This window comes from Alosa sapidissima, chromosome 3 (genome assembly GCF_018492685.1).
Source record: "Alosa sapidissima isolate fAloSap1 chromosome 3, fAloSap1.pri, whole genome shotgun sequence".
Lineage (NCBI taxonomy): Eukaryota > Metazoa > Chordata > Actinopteri > Clupeiformes > Clupeidae > Alosa > Alosa sapidissima.
The window spans coordinates 2,228,720-2,248,792 of NC_055959.1; the positions used below are offsets into that span (position 1 = coordinate 2,228,720).

The window sequence follows — 20,073 nt, forward strand, 5'->3', positions numbered from 1 at the left end:
TATGATTTACCTTTTTGAAGGCTGATATTGTTATGCTTAAGCTGACACATTCCTTTCATTATACGGTTGTCTCCCTTCCTTTGCATGGGATGGAACAGTGTTGCAGATGTGGCCAGACGTTGACCATGGGAGTGGGGGCTGCTTTTGGTAGTAGGCTACTAGCGTTCATCTCTGCATCCATGGCGTTTCTGGTCCTCAGTACCAACGTAACAGCCGACTCATCTACTCTGCTGTGTAATCGCAACAATGTTGCAACCTAGGGAGGGTCGCTAACTGTATGCTTGTATTCCAGTCAACGAAGATATGTGTAGCCTACTTCTATCGAAATACTCATTTTAATGAAGGCCCAATGGGAAATGTAATTGAGTAAAGAGTACAATTCTAGTTCAAATATTTACTCGAGTAAGAGTAAAATTACAGCCTTAAAAAAGGAACGTGGAAAGTATTCGTTACCCGAAAAAAGTACTTTTTTACTCATTTGCGTTACTTGTAACGCGTTACTACCCACCACTGACTTTCAGCTACTCCCCTCCCCAGTGTTGTGCCTGAACGCGTTCACTGAACGAAAGGTCATGAACTTGTTCATATTTTGAGCGAACGTGAACTGAACGTACTGTATTACTACTGCCTGATGAAAGTTACTGTGCGTTAATGTAATGTTAATGTAGGCCTTTCTGGTGTCTGTGAACGGCACGCTCTTTCAGTTTAACTTCGTTGAATAGGGTGCCAGATTTCTACAAAGCCTTCCACGCGAAAACCCGGCTAAAACACACCGTAAAAAGGCCTTAATATGGCAGCATGCAGGTCACCATTTGTCAAACTATGGGCCATTATCCGCAATGTGGACAATGGTCTGCAGTTAAATTATTCCCGGGCCATCGTCTGATAATTTGCTGCGCAATTGATCAAGGAGCCGCGGACAGAAAAAGAAAACAAACATTTCTGCAATTAGTAGGAAATACTTGTTTGGTGTCATCAAACATAGAGGCATAGAATTAAGTCGTGGTATGAGCGTTTATTCAATGCATGCGTGTGCACGTTGGTATCAAAGCTAAGCTTCAACCTATTGGAAGGCTATTTAATTATGAAACGACATTTAATAGAACGACGTGGATTTATGCAACTTCCATAAAAAACAGAGCACATACTATATAAAACACTGTTTGGCATTAAGTATTAAAGTCAGCCAAAAGCTATTAATTAGTCTTAGTTAAAGATAGTTAAAGATCTCCAGATCAGTGATTTACGCATGATCTGATCCGCCATTTACCATTCACAAAAGCTATGTGTTTCCTGAATCCTTACATTCAGGCATTCAAATGAAATGTAATTAAATAGCATATAAATATTCTATCAGTGTATGATGCTTGCATGAGGGAAACATCCCAAAACAACGGCACCCATATAACTGCTGTTGTTTTGAGAAGTATTTCTCATGCAAGCATCATGCAACAATGCAAAAACAATGAAACTGTTGTAGGCCTAATTATATTTTACATTAGTAAAGCAGTACTCTGATGTGCATGTTTTCACAAACTTTTGTGAAGAATCTTAGCACTTTAAACATTGACTGTTTTGAAGAGCATGTATAGCAATATAGTATAATAATAATAATAATTGTGATATCATAATGATAATTTGATGGGGGGTGGGAGCAGGGGCGTCGTGCAAGACAAAATTCAGGGGGGGCACAATCAGCCTTTTTTTTTTTGGGGGGGGGGGGGGGTTTATGTTAAAGGGGGGCCGGAGATTTCTCCACCTGGAAATTTTGAAATTCTGGCTGCTAAACATACCATTTCAATGCTGTTTGGGAGGGACAGAAATACCTTAACAGAGCAAGCAGCAACCCTCCTCTATCTGAGGACTAAGCTAAAGTAGTCTATTTTGTATCTATTCTAAGTTAATGTAAAACACATAGGTTGGTGAAAGAACTGTAAGCTCAAATTCAGCTCATTAAAGTGTAAGCTCATTAAAGCATGTTTAGACACGCACATTTACACCTAGGCCTACTACACATGATTTTAAAAACAGTACCATTGCAGTTATGATTTTAAACTGATATGTGACCTAAGAACAATCTTACATTAAAAAAGGTTCTGAGGTCTGAATTTGTGTGCTCAGAAATTAAATTATTTTAATCTTAATTCATGTGATGAAGGATTTTGAAAGAAGTTTGATAGGTTTCAGTGCCGAGTAAGGTTAACACAAAATATTTGAATATTTTACTAGGCCTACTAGTAGCCTAATCTATTTTTCATTACCATTATGGCAAGCAATAGGCCACCTCATTTGTAAGTTGCTACCTGCAAATCATGAGCAAGTGACCTGATAATAAGTTATGAGCACATGAGAGAGACTATTATACTTTCTTGCCCTCTACATCACGGTCATAGCAATCCTATTTATATAAAACAACTTTAGGAGCTCATTTTGAATGGATACCCTATCCCTTTTCACTACATGGATAAGCTGCCAGATACGTGAAGAGAACAAGTGGAGAAACATCCAACGCGATGCCTTGGTAGGCCTAATGTTATTAGGTTGGATTTTGTAGTCACTGCAAATTGAACACCCCATGAAACTGGAAACAATTGAACCAGGAGACTTAATACTACTGCTATGTGTAATATTTATAAGAGTAGCTAGCCTAGGCTACGTTACACTGACAAAAGTCAAAAGTGAACATTTCCAGGTCAACCACAAATAATTCCACAACTTTTTATTGCTTAGCCTAGTCTACTTACCACTTCAGCACCATTGACTGTATCTGTTTAAACTGTAACTGTAACAGTTCAAACGGTATCCTAAAGTTACTGTAACAGTTCAACACAAGCAAAACATTGCGAGTTTACGCAATGAGTTGTTACGGGAACATACACAGACAACAATTTTAGGAAAAGGGCTGATGTTGTTGACCGGTCTTCAGCTATTTTGGTACGGTTTATTACACATCCAGAAGAATGCATTTGAGTCGTTATAGGCTCTGGCTTATTAGGGAGCATAATAGGAACAAAGTTGTGATCAAAAAAATATCAGGGAGGAAAAATCTGAGGGGGCACGTGCCCCCTTCATTTCAATGGGCATGACGACACTGGGTGGGAGGAGGGGGTGGGTTCATGTAGGTGGGCCCTATGACCCCAAAGTATGCCTTGACTGGGCCTCAGGTCGAAGAAGTTTGAGAAAGGCTGACGACAAAGCAGCAAGGAGGCATCGTATGATCATTTAAACAAGTTTTATGACAAGGTCGGTGAGGATGGGAAAAATCGTACATTTCTGTGCAAACTTTGCCCGCACTTCAGTCACAGTCATTATTCATTTAATCATTAAATAAAATACAGTACACGTCTTGGTTCAATAGGTTACGTGCAGTCACGTTAAACATACGTAATATGTTTCAATAAACATTGAACCAGTCCGGCCCTCGGCTTGTCCCTCTAATGTATTTGACTTTGACATCCCTGATGTAGAACAAACAGTGCAGTGTGGGAACACGCACGTAAATTTCAAACTAAGAGGATTTAGCAAATATGCAAATGCAGATTAGTGTCACAACGATCTCTGTAGTTTGTACCTCTAGGCTAGCAGTTTTTGCATTGCTATTTTGTTTTGAGACCAGGGATGAGAAGCGACACAGTGACATTTCCAAACAGGTTGGGGCTGTTCTTATCAAGGGCCCAATGAAGAGATGGCTTCAGGGAAGAACAGACGTGTTACGAGCTAAACAAACCCCTGGAATCCACAAAGACACCCCACATCAGAGGGATACCTAATAGGTCAAGAGTCTACAGATGAGAGTGGCTTTATGACACATCCTGTACATCCTAGTCTAGTGAAGCTGTGTTTCAATAGTCTCTATATATATATATATATATATATATATATATATATATATATAAAATATATGTTTATATGATATATATAAAAAAAGCCTCAAAAAGCTCAAATAGTCTCAAAAAGCCAACTCTATCTGCCAAGCTCACCTGATGGACAGATAGCAGTTGTTGAGGTTCCCCACTGCGAAGTAGTCTGCGGCTGTAAGGATATCTATGCCATGAGGGAACGTGCCCTGTGGAACAGAACAACCTGGGTCAACATGACTAAATTAATAATAATAATAATAATAATAATAATAATAATAATTATTATACGTTTATTTTATATAGCGCCTTTCTGAAAACCCAAGTTCGCTTTACTGTACATAGTAGGAAGGCAAGGAAACACACAAAACAATACAATACAACAAGACAAGTAGAAGAACAGAATAACAAGACACCAGGTCTAACAAATGAAAAGGAACATATAAAACTGCATAGTTATGTTATTGCCTTGTTTTACTAAGCACTCACGACTTCTCAAGTTTAACTAAATCAAATGAAGAATAAGATTAAACATTCCCGTAATTTTTTGTCTATTAACCAAGGTTTACATATTTGTTTAGCTAAATTTGTCAGCTATGAGGTTAATACACAAGGGCGGCTATTACATGAGAATGCATTTCTTTTCTTCATTCTTCTTTATGATTAAAGCACAAAAGAGTTATTGGGCTAGTGGGCACTTTTTTTTTAATTTGCATAAAACACTGTCCTGTGGTTTATACACAATGTGGCTAATGTGGAAATTAGTTTACAGAAAAATATTGACTAAAAAGGCCATGGGCAGTCTGGATGACAGGTGTCTCTTTAGTCAAGTCGTAACATGCAGGCTATTCCAGACTTTCAAGAGTAAGTAAGTGTGTGTAAGGGTGTATAAAGAAGATAATGATCACTCTTGCTCAGTCTGTTCAGTGAGAGTTGTTGGATTTGGTGCACCAATTGTAGTGGACACGTTGCGACAAGAAGCTGAAACCAAAACCCTAAGTGTTGCATATAAGGATTTATGAGTTACACAAAAACAAGATCAAGTGGACAAGATCAATCAGTCAAAATGATCTTCAGTTCACGAGAGGCGAACGTCACACAAAAGATGCATTTAGTCTGCAGAAGTCAGTGAGGTTTATGAAAACATGGCTCTGATTTGGTTTGTAAACCAAGCAAACGTTGTCACTAAAAAAAGGCATCCTTTCCACGCACCTGTCTGCCGACATTTTCCTGAAACGCAGCCTGGAAAGGACAGTAAGAGAGGAGGTGAGATAATTAGACATTGTATAATGTGGTATCGATCACAAACACACTGTCTCCTATCAAAAACACGTCAGCACTTACTGAAGCCGCCTTCCGGCAATTCACGTTCCGATCAAACAAAGCAGTGATCACAAGGGCACTGAGGAGACAGAGAGAGAGATCAATCAGACAAGACCGCAACATGATCTGTGGATGTATTCAATTCAGTTCGATACAATTTTTTTATAGTAAATTTTGCTCATTTATTTACATAGCACCATACCCGACAGACATTGTCTCAAGCTTTACAGATCACAAGGCCTGAGCCTGTGTGGGGTGGGCCCCACTAGTGGGGAATAGAGACTTGACAGGTGGGGCGTGACAAACAGGAGGAAATGTGTCTTTTTTTGTGCCTATCTTTGTTAATGTCTTTCTTTTTGACAATAAAGATCATACATTCAAAACAAAATAGCCTCACACAAACATAGGTGTCTTATACAGGTCTACATAGAAATGTATGAAGCGGGAAACGTGGAACCAAAGTGTGAAAATAATATTTTAACGTTATTTTTTTGCTGGGGTGATGGGGTCAGGTGGGGCTTGAAAATGACAGTAAAAGTTTGAGTAGCACTGCTTTAGAGCAAGCATTTACACAGCGGTGGTCAAGGGAAAGCTTGAATGGAACCCAGCTCAGAGAGGAAGCATCCCATCTGCTTGGGGCTGACCAGTGAAATAGTAATCCTAACCACAACCAAACTCTATGTTGTTTCTGTTAAGCATCATTTAAGTACTAACCGTCTTCTCGACCACACACACACTGGACAAACCTGAAGGGGCTCGTTTGAACAGGGACCTTCTTCTGAGAACTCTGTGGGGATGTAATGATAGTGATTCTCACGCCACCCACTCAAACCCACTTCTCTCATCACCCTCAGATTCTCCTTCTTGGCTCTCAGTTTAGGCTGTGTGTGTGTGTGTGTGTGTGTGTGTGTGTAAGTGTGTGTGTGTGCCCATGAGGCATTCCCACCACTATGGCAGCCACCCGCCCAGAAAGGTCCGTGGAGCTTTTCAACCCTACGGGTCTAAACACAGCACTGTCAGTTTCGACGAGCCCCCAAGGAACAAAAACGAAAACAAAAAAAGGATAGCCACCGATGCTTATCTGATCCTGGCATCGATGCAGTCAGTTGTGTTGCTGTAGTTCACAACAGCATCACGTCCTGCTATCAGTTACATGTCATGTGCTATATGTTATATGTGGTGCTGTGGAGCATGGAATGATATGTGAAAACAATGACCCCTGGGGACATTAAAGGCTCTATCTATCAGTAAAGCATGTGGCCCTTTGCACTGGACAAGAGTGGAGCAGATTCACATGACTAGTTCGGTTACAAACGGTTATCAATGCTTTTGTCTGAACAATGGTCATCTGCACAGCACACAGACGACCTGAGCATGTTTTTAGTGTCTGTGTGCACACGCAAGAGTTATTTCATTTCGTCACACTACACTTCCAGGCAGCGTTAGGCAGCATGTCACTCTGCTGAAAGAGCCGTGAGGTGCTGTTGAAACTGCAACAGGACTGAGCACGTCCGAGCTTTTCAATGCCAAAACGGCAATCGAAACTGGTGACAGTGCAGGCGAAACCTGGCTGAGCATTTAATTAGGGGTGTTGAGGGGTGGGGCTGGGGGGTGGGTTGGCGTTAATCGAATCTGAATAACTGAATCTGCAGTCTGGAGCCAAAATGCACCATCAGAAGCCGGCAGGCTCAAACACGGCAGTGGCGCACTGCCTAGCATAGCTTAAGCGCCGCTGGCGGCCACGCACACACACACGCTCCACTCCGCGCCGCTACGCACACTCTGACGGTTGGGCCCCCCCATGTTTTGCCCCAAAGGTGCGGCACATCACTCGGGACTGCAGCTCTGCCTGCGAGGGCTAGAGGCTGCCGACAGCCGGTTCCCATCACTGCACAACACTTCACAACCCCAGCAGACAAAACACACAAACACCATCCACTGGCCACAGAACAGGTTCTACCGGCATTTTAGGAATAGAAGGGCAGGAAGGTCATTCGTCAAAATTAACCTTAACTCTTGAATGAAAATGTGATTCCAGACCGGTAGTCAGGAGATCATCACTATAGCAATCATTTTTTTCACCTGATATTCATAGCATACAGCGTTCATGCTCAATCATGCAAACTCTTTCAAAGGGTAAAACAAACATATGTGCAGCATGCAGCCATGAGCAGTTACACCCAGAAGCTTCAAAACCTGTGTGAAGGTTAAAAAAAAAAAAAAAAATCACAACAGCACGACAAGCCTAGGATGCTTCTCCTAGTCCAAGTCACAGCATACTTGACAAAGTCTAGCTTTACTGCTCTTTTCAAGGATAACTTATTACACCACTGAAAACAGTTTTCACTGATCACTGGCATCTATTGATGTTTGGTGCAGTTTGTCAGGTTGCACTTTAAAAGCTTGTCTTAAATCTTCACAGCTTGGTCCATCCCAATATGATATTGGTGGCAAAAAAAGTTTGACACTGAATGTAATTTCAATCACTTAATAAATTGTGTCATTAGCCTGTAAAGCGCAGTGAGACTGAGACCATAGATGTTTGATCTATAGGACGATACAGTGAAAGAAGTATAAAGGCAATCATACAAACACAAGGTGAGGTTAAGAATATCTAGGTAAACAAACAGGGCAGTCTCCAACTGAAGAATAAACAAAACTACAGTTTACACAAGAGACTGCTGTACGAGGACTGTGGATTTGGGCTATGACTGTATGCTTGATGCAGTAATTCATTCCATAGTGCAGATCTATGAGAAACTGTCAGATTGGTACTGGTTAGGTCAATAGACCCACCCAAGTCGAATGTACTTTTAGCTTCTCTCCAACAGAGAGCCTTGCGATGATTTAAGATTAGATATCAGAAATAATATTAGTGTTCGTAGTGATGGCCTGTTTGAGTATTTATTTTGGAGGGTTGCCAAGAATAGCATAGCATGAACACATACAGTTGTAATTCGGTCAAATAACCCTGATACAATAACTGTTTTATATACATGGAGTGATTTAAAATGGGATAAAACTAATTACCGGTAATCAGGAATTATTGAGGAAGTCTTTGAGAAAGGTGTATTTGTACATGATAATGCAGTGATTTTTTAAAAACATCTCCTAAAACATTGCCGTTATATTAATATATTTAAGTGGTCATACACAATATATAATATAATATAATATAATATAATATAATATAATATAATATAATAATTTCCAAAAAATACTTTCAGATAACTTTCAAACACCTTGCTTATAAAGATTGAACTGTAAAGACGTTGACTAGAGTGTTCAAATGGAAGTCCTACCTGGCAATCTGGTTGACAAAAGGCTCGAGTTCCGTGGGTTCATAGGCCCGGGCAAAGGCCCAACACACGTAGCAGGCAGCGTCCCGCACATTGGAGCCTACACTACAGGCTCCCCTCTTTTCATCATACGTCAGAGCCTTTAGGATCAGTGGAACCACTATAGACACACAGACAGACAAACAGAACATGATCAACCATATCAGGTTTAAATCCAGCCAACACGTAAGGTTTTTACAATTCACTACTAATCCATTACAGTGATAATTGATATCTGGTTAACATCTGTTATTACCTTAATAATAAGACATCATTTGTTGCCAAAAGTGTGTGTTTTATCAACTATATCGACTGCCAATCTTCAACAATTTCTAAATGTATTCCTTTCATATATTATAAATTCCTAACATGCTCTGGTTTTGAGTAAAGTATGTATATATGCTTATTCTAAGAACATACAAAATTCACATAGTGTTTCATTTAAGACGATTTTTTTTTACACAGAATAATTTAGCGTTTCAAGTGAGCTAATTATTAGAAACGCAGAGGATTAGGATGTCTGCTAAATGTATAGAATTACTTATCGGTATATTAAAATTTACTTTGACATTTACAATCAGCGCCTTACAACTGCAGATGTAATTAAATGTGCCCTACACCTTCATGTCACGTTAAAGTTAAATGTAAGTGTAGAGTATGGATATGGGGGACAGATCTGTGTACAGATGTGACAGATCTGTGCAGATTTGATGCAAATTTCTTCTACAGTTAGAACACCCACCCCTGGGAACCCAGCTGTCCAGCCCCCGGCCCAACCCATCCACCTAGTGGCCTGCTCAGCCCCCGGCCCAACCCATCCACCTAGTGGCCTGCTAAGCCCCCGGCCCAACCCATCCACCTAGTGGCCTGCTCAGCCCCTCTCTGTAGAAGTGACATTAATTGGTACTCAAATGGTAAATATCCCACAGCAGTGCCATGCTGTGCAGATCAGTGTGCTCTTCCAGGGCAGCCTGGGCTACGTGGCCCCTGTCAGAGGCTGTGCTCTGTGAGCATGTGAAGGGTAGCTTGAGGCCTGACTAATATCAGGTGCATCAATGCCGCCTGAGGGCTCGACTGCACAGGAATAAGCCCCACCCAGCCCAGGGCCAGTAGCTCAGAGAGAGAGAGGAGGAAGCGACACAAACACACACAACACACACTCGCATTAGAGATCTCAGAGAACCTGGCAATCACACTGAGCGGATCATCTGAGAGAACCCGGGGCCAAGCCTGTTGTCCCCCGACATCCCAACTTTGCTTCACGGACCGCAACAAGGAGCTTCTTCACTCCAGACTCAAACTATGCTACTGGAAACGGCATCTACCGAGACGGAGGTGAGTCTCGTTAATCTAGTTTCGCTGTTGTACGCCCAACATAGATTTGCACCAATGAAACAAAAGGCTACCATTTTGCTACGGTCTCCCTTTAACCGACCTGTTGCTAAACCAAACCAGTTAAACCAAAGCAATTTCTAAAGGCAAGACTAGGTGGTGAACCTGGGAAGCAGAAAAGCCAAAGTCGCACCTGTTACCCATGATCTAGCCAACCTGCAATCTTATCAGGTCAGCACTATTATGTTGTCATTTTTAGATGATTTGCTTTCCAAGCAAGATAGCTATGTGATTATTATTTAATCAGAACAGTAAAAAAACACATGTTGATTATTTTTGTTGGTGGTAATAAAAAAAAAAAAAATCTAAATGTCTAAAAACTGTAAATGTCTAAATACCACATAGACCAAATTTACGAAAAATGGCACAGTCCATATAGATTAACTATCAACTTGAGATGGAAAGCAAGCTTAAAACACAACAAATGCTTTATCTTGAAGATTTAGTAGAAAAGGAGTGGCTGAACACGCTACCCAGCTGAAACTTGAGTGGCAACTTCTTGCGACAGCAGATGATGAGCAGGTTCCTCCAGGCAGGGATGCTGGGCATGGCCTCAGGAGACGATCCTTTATTAACAGCAGTCACCCCATTTCCTCTTCGGGCTATTCGAAAACCTACTTCACAATCACTGGTGCTCCTTACCTTGTGTGACTTTCAACTGGCAATTCCAATTCCAACCGGAACAAAATCTGTAACCCCTTGACACAATACCTTTTATTTCCATTCTTTTTTTATTTTCAAACTTACGTCTCATCTTAACTGAAGAAACAGACCTCCTGCTACTCAATATATCCTTAAGATATGATGAGTTCAGGCAGCCTTTTTTGTCTCCATCCCCAGAAGGATGAGATCACCAGGCACAGAGAGCAGTGAGTGTTCACAGAGAACAGGTGGAGTCATGGGAAGCAGGTGTCTGAAGATTCCCACGCTGACTGTGCAGGTTTCAGTCAGGAGAGCAAGCCTCTGCAGGCCCTCTGACTGCCTCCTCGGGTCGTTCTCGTGCGCTGAGGCAGCCTAGCGCTGCCAGTCGTTGAGCCGGTGCCACAAGTCACCATGCAGGTTCACAGGAACCGCCAACCAACCTTGGAGAAGGGTGGGCCGCAGGTCACCTGTGCAAAAGCACACCTGTTTTGCATGTTTGGCAGGCGGAGCGCAAACAGCGCCAAGGGCAATGATTACTGATGGAGTTCAGCCGTGACGCATGTGCAGGGACACCAGTCTACGAACAGTACGAACAGGCTTCACAATAAATATTAGTTAAGGCAACACCAAAGATTCCTCTGTCGCACGCATGCTATTTGTTTATCCAGCATTGGCTTTGCAAATAATGATGTCCACAGACAAGGTAGAGAAAGTTGCATGATTTTATGTCTCCATCGAACTACAGAACCGCTACCCGATCTGGAAAACTTACATAGTGCGATTATAGCCGATAGAGGGCCGCGAAGTGATTGCCTGTTACGAGTTGCTGAACCACTGAAACGATTTTGGAAACATTATTTTAAGGTACAAAAAACTCTTTGGAGTTGCTTTAAGGCAAACTTATAATATTCAACTGTTATCAAAAACCAGCAAATGTTGAAAAGAGCCTTCCATGTCCCACATTCTAACACTCGATTTTGGGGCCTTTGTTTGGGTTTTTTTTCCTTTGTAAAAGTGCATCTTTCTGACCAGGCTTGGAATTTCACCGTTCTGGGGGCAAGGCCACTTGGCCTTCAGTTGGGCATATTTGGTGGAGGGCACAAAGGCCACATGTCAGGGCACCAAGGCCAAAGTTACTATACAGTAAAAACTATACAGTAGTAGCATATAAAAATGATCAAAGTTGTATTTAGCCTATTCACTGCAGTAGACCTGCATCACTGCATGAAACATTACAAAAACATGAAACATGACATATTACATAGAACCGTAAATCATCTGATCATCTAATAATTACAGATATCTAGGCTATATATAACATTTATTTTATATTTGGCCTGCTATGAAATCATGTATTAAATAATTTAAGCACAGCTCAGCTTTAAGAAACTCAAACAGCCTAGATGCATGCTTAGCATTTTGTGATCATTAAGGCTACTTTCACAAACTCTTAGTCAGCTGTCCTCTGATTTACCAATATCTAGGCGATATTTGTAACATTTATTTTGTATTTGGCCCGTTATGAAATCATGTGGAACAATTTAACCACATTGTAAAACTTAAAGCCCAAATTTGGAGACATCCATGCATGTCGAAATTTACTGCAAATTCAAAACTGGATTATCAACTAAATTCATTTGCACTGTGAATGCTAAGATTATTTATTTTGACAGGCCACAGGCTAAATAAAAATCGCTAGGAAGCAAAGCAGAATATTGAAAGAAGGGGGCACCTCTGATTTTCAAGGGGGCATTACGGCCAATGCAAGGGGCTACGACAGCCTTGGCCGTCGTGGCCGCCGTGAAATTCCTACCCTGTTTCTGACCATTGATTTCGTGCCATTCTGTTTCATTACAGGTGGGTACCTCAAAACCTGAGAGTGAGACCGCCAAAATGGATAGTCGACAAGAACGCAAGCCCAAGAAACCTCACTATATTCCCCGGCCACCTGGCAAACCCTTCAAATACCAGTGCTTCCAGTGTCCATTCACCTGCAACGTGAAGTCCCACCTCTTCAACCACATGAAATACAACCTGTGCAAGAACTCCATGTCTTTGGTGTCACAGCGAGCAGAGCACACCGGCAAGTCAGCCAAAATTTTGGTGCAAAGCACCCCAAAGGAGATACCCCTAAACTCTCCAGTGGAGAAGACCCCAGTGTGCGATGACGAAAGTGTGAAGCTCCAAGATGAGAAACCAGAAGAGAAACCTCGGGAGGTTAACGGTGTACAGGACGAGAGGATGTCTGAGGAGGTACCCAAAGATGACGCTCCAGAAGAAGATTCCAGAATTCCTATTGAGAAACCTATGGAGAAAAAGGATGACAAAGCTACCTACAAAAGCTCCTCTGCCTTCTCCCCAGTTACCCCTCTCAGAGAGAAGAAAGACGCCCAAGCCTCCGCCAAAGCCGACCAGCCTCCAACTTCAGTCTCCTCATTCGTCCACTCCTCAATCACATGGGCTCACACTCCTCCAACAGTCAAACCTCTCCTCCCTCATCTGATTCCAGACTATGCTCCATATGTGCTGCCAGACCGCCCTATGCACTCCCTCTACCAGCCTTACTTAATCCCAAGTAACCATCCTTTGCCCAGCGGAACCAGCATGCCTACTGTACCTTCTTACCTCTCTGATGTTCTTGACCCGCGGTTCTCTCACTTCAGCTCCATGGCTCCCCCGCCTTTGGATGCCCCTAATCCATCCATCCTCCAACACTACCACTACAGACCTGGCCAGCCCACGTACCAGACCTCACCTTTGCAGTACGGGCTCTACCACTCCTCCACGCTCCCCGCTACGCTGCAGACGCCACGCTACGTCCCGCTGGAGATGTACGGCCACGGCGGCTACAACGTGAGAGATTACAGGAGCTACGCCCCTCCCGGTGCTCCAAATGACTCGCCGTTTGCCACCAAGCGTGACGAGGGGCAGAGCAGCCAGCAGCAGCAGCAGCAGCAGCAGCAGCAGGACAAGACTACGCGGCTGAGCCCGAGAACGGGCTGTGCTGCCTCCGGCTCCCCGGATCGGCCCAACAACGGCGTACATAGCCAGGCGGAGTCGTCGTCGGCAGAGGACCAGCACACCGCTCAGCCAAACTCCAAATCGCTGCAGCCGAGGCAAGGTGCCAGTCCGGCCTCCAGACCGCTCACATCCATGCCAGTGCCGCCACAGACCTCGCTTAAGCAGAGGATACTGCATCGGCAAAGGGGGTAAGTGGCATCATCGCACAGACGAAGCCATTCATTAGGACTCTCTTCTGATCTCGCAGTGTTTAATTAAAACCTGCCGAGTCATCTAGGGAGGTCAAATTGCATAGGCTTTTAAAAAAGGATCCTGCATATAACAACTATAAATAACTAAACTGACCGCAACACGTTTGTCTTTACCTTTCCACAGGACACAGGCACAAGCCAGTGAGGTCTGCAGTGCTTCACATAGCGATCAAGAGGCCGATGATGAAATGGACGACGACCAGACTCCTCTTGACCTCTCAAAGAGGGACCGCGTGAAGAGCAGCCAAACAGAGGGCTGCGACGCTGCCGACAGCGCTCAAAACGAAATGCCTCTGAACCTCTGCATCAAAACCCGACCCAGCAGCCCTGCGCTCTACCCCACACAGGCCCGCTCCCCAGCGCTAGACGCTTCTGTCAGGTCCTCGCGCGCCACAGCGTCCACAACTCAACAGCATCATTATTCAAAAGGGGAGCACAATGACCAAAGACAGACAGCTGCCTTTGCACTCTGCCAGCTGGCTTGTTCCAGTTCCCAAAGTCAGGACAGCAGTAGCAGCAGCAGCAAGAGCAAGGAAAGTCCACTCTGCCCAAGCCTGCCGGCTTCCGAACGGACAGAAAAGCCCGACTGCACTGCTGAAACCAGGCTCAGCATAACGAGAACCAATCAGGCACAGGAGGAAGCCGTGGGGAAGAGCAAGAGTGAAGCCCCAATGAGGACTGGTAAAAAGGCGAGTGCCAAACAGCCGAGTCATGTTCCCAAGAAAAGGCCTCGCTGCAGCTAACTCGGTAGATTTGGACTTGAAAGTGGACAAAATATTTTTTTGGCTAATGTACAAGTTGTTTTGGATAAAAAAAAAAAGCTTATTATGGTTATGAAATGTTCTTTCCCCATATTAAAATGCCAAATTCTTTGTAAGAGTTTATGTATTTTGTGTAATGTATTATAAAACCAAAGTGACCAAACCAGTATGCACTGTAAATGACAGGGTGATGGTATGTGATATGTTCAATGCTGCTTTAAAATGCCTTCGCTTTAATAAATAAAATATTTGAAATAAACTATGCTTTATGATTAATTTACATTCTAGTTAAATGTGCTCTAAGCAAAGTCACACGTTTTTTGGGCTAAAACATTTTTGTCACATATTTCCTGAATTTCCCCTTGGGGATCAATAAAGTAAGTATCTATCTATCTATCTATCTATAGCAAACACCTCCTCACTATTCGCTAGCTGCCTATCCCCTGAACACCTCCACACGCTCATCCACTGTTAGTAGTTATTGTTGTAGTAAATATGGTCACCTAAGGTCTCCTCTGCATTGTAGCTTGAATGTTACCGGTATTCCTCATTTTCTAAGTCACTTTGCATACAAATGTCTGCTAAATGAATACATGTCAATATAAATGTAAGAAAGGTAAGAAAGCCATGCAGCATAATGTACTACAAACATCTCTGCTATTTCATCAAGCTTCCTGTGTAGTAAGTGGGAGGTTTGGCATACACACCGTCGGGTAGACGGGAGGGCACCAGAAGCCCTCTTCTGCCCAGTTCTGCCAGAGCGAGACAGCCACCATGCCATGCGTTATCCGTCTCCTGGAAACTGAGACAGACACACAACATTTAAGCAACCATAACAAGGTGTTAAACAACTGAATTCTCTGTAACACACATTTGTGCTCTCCTGGATACGGAGAAAGGAACAAAACATTTCATCAACCACAACAACTATACTGACTAAAGTAACTTTCAGTTGTGGAGGCTTTACTGTGGAAAAAAAAAATCTATACCTGAAACAATCCAGCACTGACCCAACAACTTCATCAGCCAACTCTTTTGGAAGTCTGCCCGTGACTTTTCCGATTCTGAGGAATAGGCAAATTAGCACCTCTAACATTTTCATGTGAAAGTGGAAAACAAAAATGTTATCAGAGCACTGTACCCCTTGGCAGCAGACCAACGAACAATGGTTTCCTTGTCCTTCAGCCCAACAAGGAGTTGCTCTGCAAAAAATATACAAACAATTCCTGGTTTAAATGGCAAAACTGAGGTAAAGTGCCACTCTACATAACTGTATATAACATGTACATTTGTGGCAAATCAGAGGTTGATATTCACCGATGACGTTCTCCACCTCTTCGGGAATGTCGTAGTCCTCGTCCTGTGAGTCCAGATCAGGGGTGGAGGTCACCATCGGTTGGGAGGAGTCAGATTGGGCCAGATTGACAGCTAAGGACCGACTGCCTCTTTGATACCTGAGGAGAAAGTTTAGCACATCACCTTCTGAAGAAAAAAGCAATACATTTTCAAGGATTATAGTTCTTTATCACATAAAAATGCATGCTGATTTCCAGGAGGTACGGATTTACTCAAATAGAAACTTGACTTAACTTAAGGCATATACATATGGCCTGCTTTAAGTTCACTTCAATCAGTATATTAATAATTTTCTCTACTCTTCATACTGCATTTTCCATGCAAATAAATGTCTCAATCACAAAATAAATGACTCACCACACAAGCCTATTCAGTAGCTTATTCAGTAGCCCATTTAATGCTCTTCACAATCTCAGACTTTCATGTAGCGTGCTTGTTTACAGGAAATGCAAAACAGGCTATAATGGCAGATGTCTATGACAGGATGAATGAAAAACACCTGGCAGTAATCCCATGTATTCTAAGTAAATGCACAAATATCTGTGTTTATACTATATTTTATGGAGGTGAGACATGGAAAAGCAGTTTTAGAGAGATAGAGATCTATATAAAGAGATAGAGAGTAAATATATTTGGGCCTATCAGGTAGGGGATCGAGTTTTACCATGTTAACCTGTAGACTGTAGGGCTGTGGGTCGTGAAGGGCACTTATTTGGATGTGCGGTGGCCTAACCCATGTATAAACATAGTGAAATAACATTTTGCACTATAAAAACATGATATAAATGGGAACACTTACTGTTCTAGCTATGGAAATAGCATCCACAGTGCATGAGATTTCCATAACGTGAGATACAGTACATGCTTCACAATGACATCAATGAGTTTTTTAATAGACATTCACTAAGACATAAAGCCCAGCAGCAATCTATCTAAAATAACACCTTTTTGAAGGACAATTCATGATATGTTGTAAAACATTGAAGTTGTGAAAAGTTTACTTGTTTAAACTGTATGTTTCTTATGTCTCTTTCATTCGTCCCGACCAGGAGCGCATTCCACTTTTGCTTAAATAATTCCTGAACGGGTTTGTTTAAATGCAACTGTATTTGACAGAGTACAGATATAGGTTGCTAGTGACAAATTATTAGCTTTCAGTGTGGTATGATCTCTTTGTAAATAACGGCCGCCGAGGTATAACAGGACACCTCAAAGGCCGTTCTCCCGCTTATCACCCGGTTGCCACTATAGGCAATAGTCATGCCTTTATAACACTATAGGCAATAGTCATGCCTTTATAGCACTATAGGCAATAGTCATGCCTTTATAGCACTATAGGCAATAGTCATGCCTTTATAGCACGCAAAGAAAACACGCGGTTCTGTTTAAAAAGAAGCCAACTTGTTGTAACTTTCTTTGGCCCTATAACAGCGATAGCATGGACAGTTAGCTTGATTCCAGTTGATTCCAGTGTTACGAAGCCTGCTTTCAGGCTCAACCGTCGTCCTACTATGGTTGTTATAGTTACCATTCATAAGCATTGATATGGAACGGTGATTAAAATTTATTTTTACCAGATCTACTTCATAGGTGTCCTGTTATTCAGAATTAATAGCCACCTCACCAGCCAATCAGAAAAGAGTATTTCTTCTCTCCGGGTAAGATAAGTTTAATTAAAAAGTGTTTCAATCACCCTGCCCAGAGCCGAGCAGAACAGAGCAGAACAGTGAAAGAGCAGAGCACAGCAGAACAGAACAGAACAGAGCAGAGCAGAGCAGAGCAGAACAAAGCAGAACAGAACAGAACAGAACAAAGCAGAACAGAACAGAGCAGAACAGAACAGAGCAGAACGGAGCAAAACAGAACAGAACAGAACAGAACAAAGCAGAACAGAACAGCAGTGAAAGAACAGAACAGAGCAGAACCACCTCACCTCCACTTGGCTAGACGGGGCTTGAGGAAGGTCAAGCCCAGCCTCTGCACCAGCTTCATCCCCAGCTTCCTCAGCATAGCCTGGTTGCTCTCAGGCAGGCGCTGCTGGTCAAGGCACTGGAGGACTGTTGGAGCTGAGGAAGGACAAATAAGCAGGTTGCAACCCAAACTGCCAACCAAAGTAAGTGACAGTCAATTTTTATGTGAAGTAGGAAGGGGGGGGTACTAACCATACTGGAGGAAGTCATCTCTCTTGCCATGCTTGAATAACTGGCACTAGGGGGGAAAATGTGAGGACCCATAGTGAGATTTTGCCAAATTGTAGAATGCAAGATCCCTCGACCTATTCCTCACTCAAAACCTTGACATACTTGGTGCAACTGGAAATGTTTTTGGAAGACATTGCTGTGACTTTACCAAACAATTAGTGTGAAACCCTGCAGGTTGTACCCATTTCGCTCTGATTGAGAGTCAATACAGATCTCGAAATCACAGTTGGGGAAAAAACATGACCTTTAAAATAAAACAAACAGCTATTTTCCGTCGCAGGGGACGCATATGTGACATTTAATAATATGCAGAGCTTATTATTTCAGCTCCCAGGGCATTCTGTCAACACACAGAGCCAGTTTCAAAGACTGCCAGCACCAAAAGTGATTAACAGAAGACGCTCTAAGGCATTCCAAACATGCAAGGCCAGTTTTCTAAGCTTGAGAAGCTAATAATCCTTTTGAAATACAACCAGGTGTATCATAACAAGTCTGACTTTAACAAAGCTGATCATTTCTATTATTTGACTGAAATGAGGAAGCTGGGAGTAGATTCTTGTTCTTAGAAATGAGCTGTGTCAAAGGCAAGGTAATGGTTAGTCTGGCTATCACCAGACCAAGCTCAATCTTTTAAGATTGAACAATAGTCTGGGGAGTCTGTTCTGTATTTTCTACTGCACAAGAGGCTTGATCAACAGGAAGTTCAAATGACTACACAAATGACTACACAATTTGATAGTCCTTCAACCAATCAGACCAACGATCCGGGTGCACCAGGTGGATAAGCCAGTTTGTGATTGGTCCCCGCAAAATTGTAACGGAAGCAGGAGAGAAAGAGAAGTACAGGTTTCCTACAATCACTGGCAGATCGGGCTGGGTTTACCCAGTCTAGGTAATGGTTTAATTACAGAGTATCCAATACAACTGACTGATCTTTTAATCACCCATCTGGTTCAATAAATCATACTCTTCACACTTTGCTTGTTTTCACAAGCAAATCAGTTAAAGTATTTATTAGAAAACCCTTCGGCTATTCATATAAACATTGACGTGTACATTGCATTTCTAGCCATCCTACGGTATAACACTATGGTCATGTTTGTCACAGTAACCATGTTGAAATATATCAGAAGTAGAAGTTTGTTCGCCATTAATAGTGGGATTACCAGATTCTGCAAAGCACCATCCAGGATGATAGTGCCCTCCATGGTGAGGTCATTGGCCTGGGAAACGGTTGTGAGGGTCCAGTCAAGGAAATCTCCCAGCCTCTTCTGCTTCACATCAGGGCGTGTCACAAACCTACACAAACACATATTCAATGTTCAATGTTAACACTTACTATGTATTGCCTCACAGGAATTACGGTCCTTCAGACAATCAGACAACAGCGCCCCCTGCTGTCTATACACAACACCTTCGATTAGAAAAAACATTGGACATGCAGGACTAATAGAGACAGAAACTGAGGTTGTAAAGGACTTACTTTGACACAAGCACTGATGCAGCATCTCTGGATTTGTCGCTGACTGCTAGATAAGACTGTAAATCATGTGTAATTAAATATCAAATAAAATGGAACCTCTAAATAAACATGATGTAAATAAAATACATGTAGAGAGAAATTATGGGAGTCACCCTTACAACAAGTATATTACCTTGGCAACGGCAAGGATGCGGTCCATAATGGGCTCTCTGCCCTGAGCAGAGTCAGAGTCCAGATGACCATCCAGACGAGAAAGGTCAAAGGGAATGAGACAGGTCATGGAGAGCCAGAGGAGAAGCATGTAGCGGGTCTCCCATGTCTGAGAATAAGAGCGCAACCAAATCACAACCATGACAATGATCACAATTCTGCTGCAATACTTTAGCGTTAGCGTTTCACTAATTCTTGGCAACAAAGTGATCTCCTGGGTCTGCACTCACTTACTTGA

The 20,073-nt window shown here is 42.5% G+C and overlaps 1 protein-coding gene across 1 annotated transcript in view; it reads right to left on the minus strand.

Moving 5' to 3' along the window:
- tbcd (tubulin folding cofactor D) overlaps positions 1-20,073 on the minus strand; it is a 46,365-nt gene that overhangs the window by 23,949 nt on the left and 2,343 nt on the right. Inside the window, exons 5-17 of the mRNA XM_042087280.1 lie at positions 19,798-19,944; positions 19,626-19,681; positions 19,309-19,441; positions 18,104-18,149; positions 17,875-18,007; positions 15,903-16,039; positions 15,727-15,787; positions 15,575-15,649; positions 15,293-15,387; positions 8,483-8,639; positions 5,202-5,259; positions 5,070-5,099; positions 3,981-4,066 (exon numbers count right to left, since the gene is read on the minus strand). Coding sequence (XP_041943214.1) covers positions 3,981-4,066; positions 5,070-5,099; positions 5,202-5,259; positions 8,483-8,639; positions 15,293-15,387; positions 15,575-15,649; positions 15,727-15,787; positions 15,903-16,039; positions 17,875-18,007; positions 18,104-18,149; positions 19,309-19,441; positions 19,626-19,681; positions 19,798-19,944 — 1,214 coding nt within the window. The remainder of the gene's footprint in view (positions 1-3,980; positions 4,067-5,069; positions 5,100-5,201; positions 5,260-8,482; positions 8,640-15,292; positions 15,388-15,574; positions 15,650-15,726; positions 15,788-15,902; positions 16,040-17,874; positions 18,008-18,103; positions 18,150-19,308; positions 19,442-19,625; positions 19,682-19,797; positions 19,945-20,073) is intronic.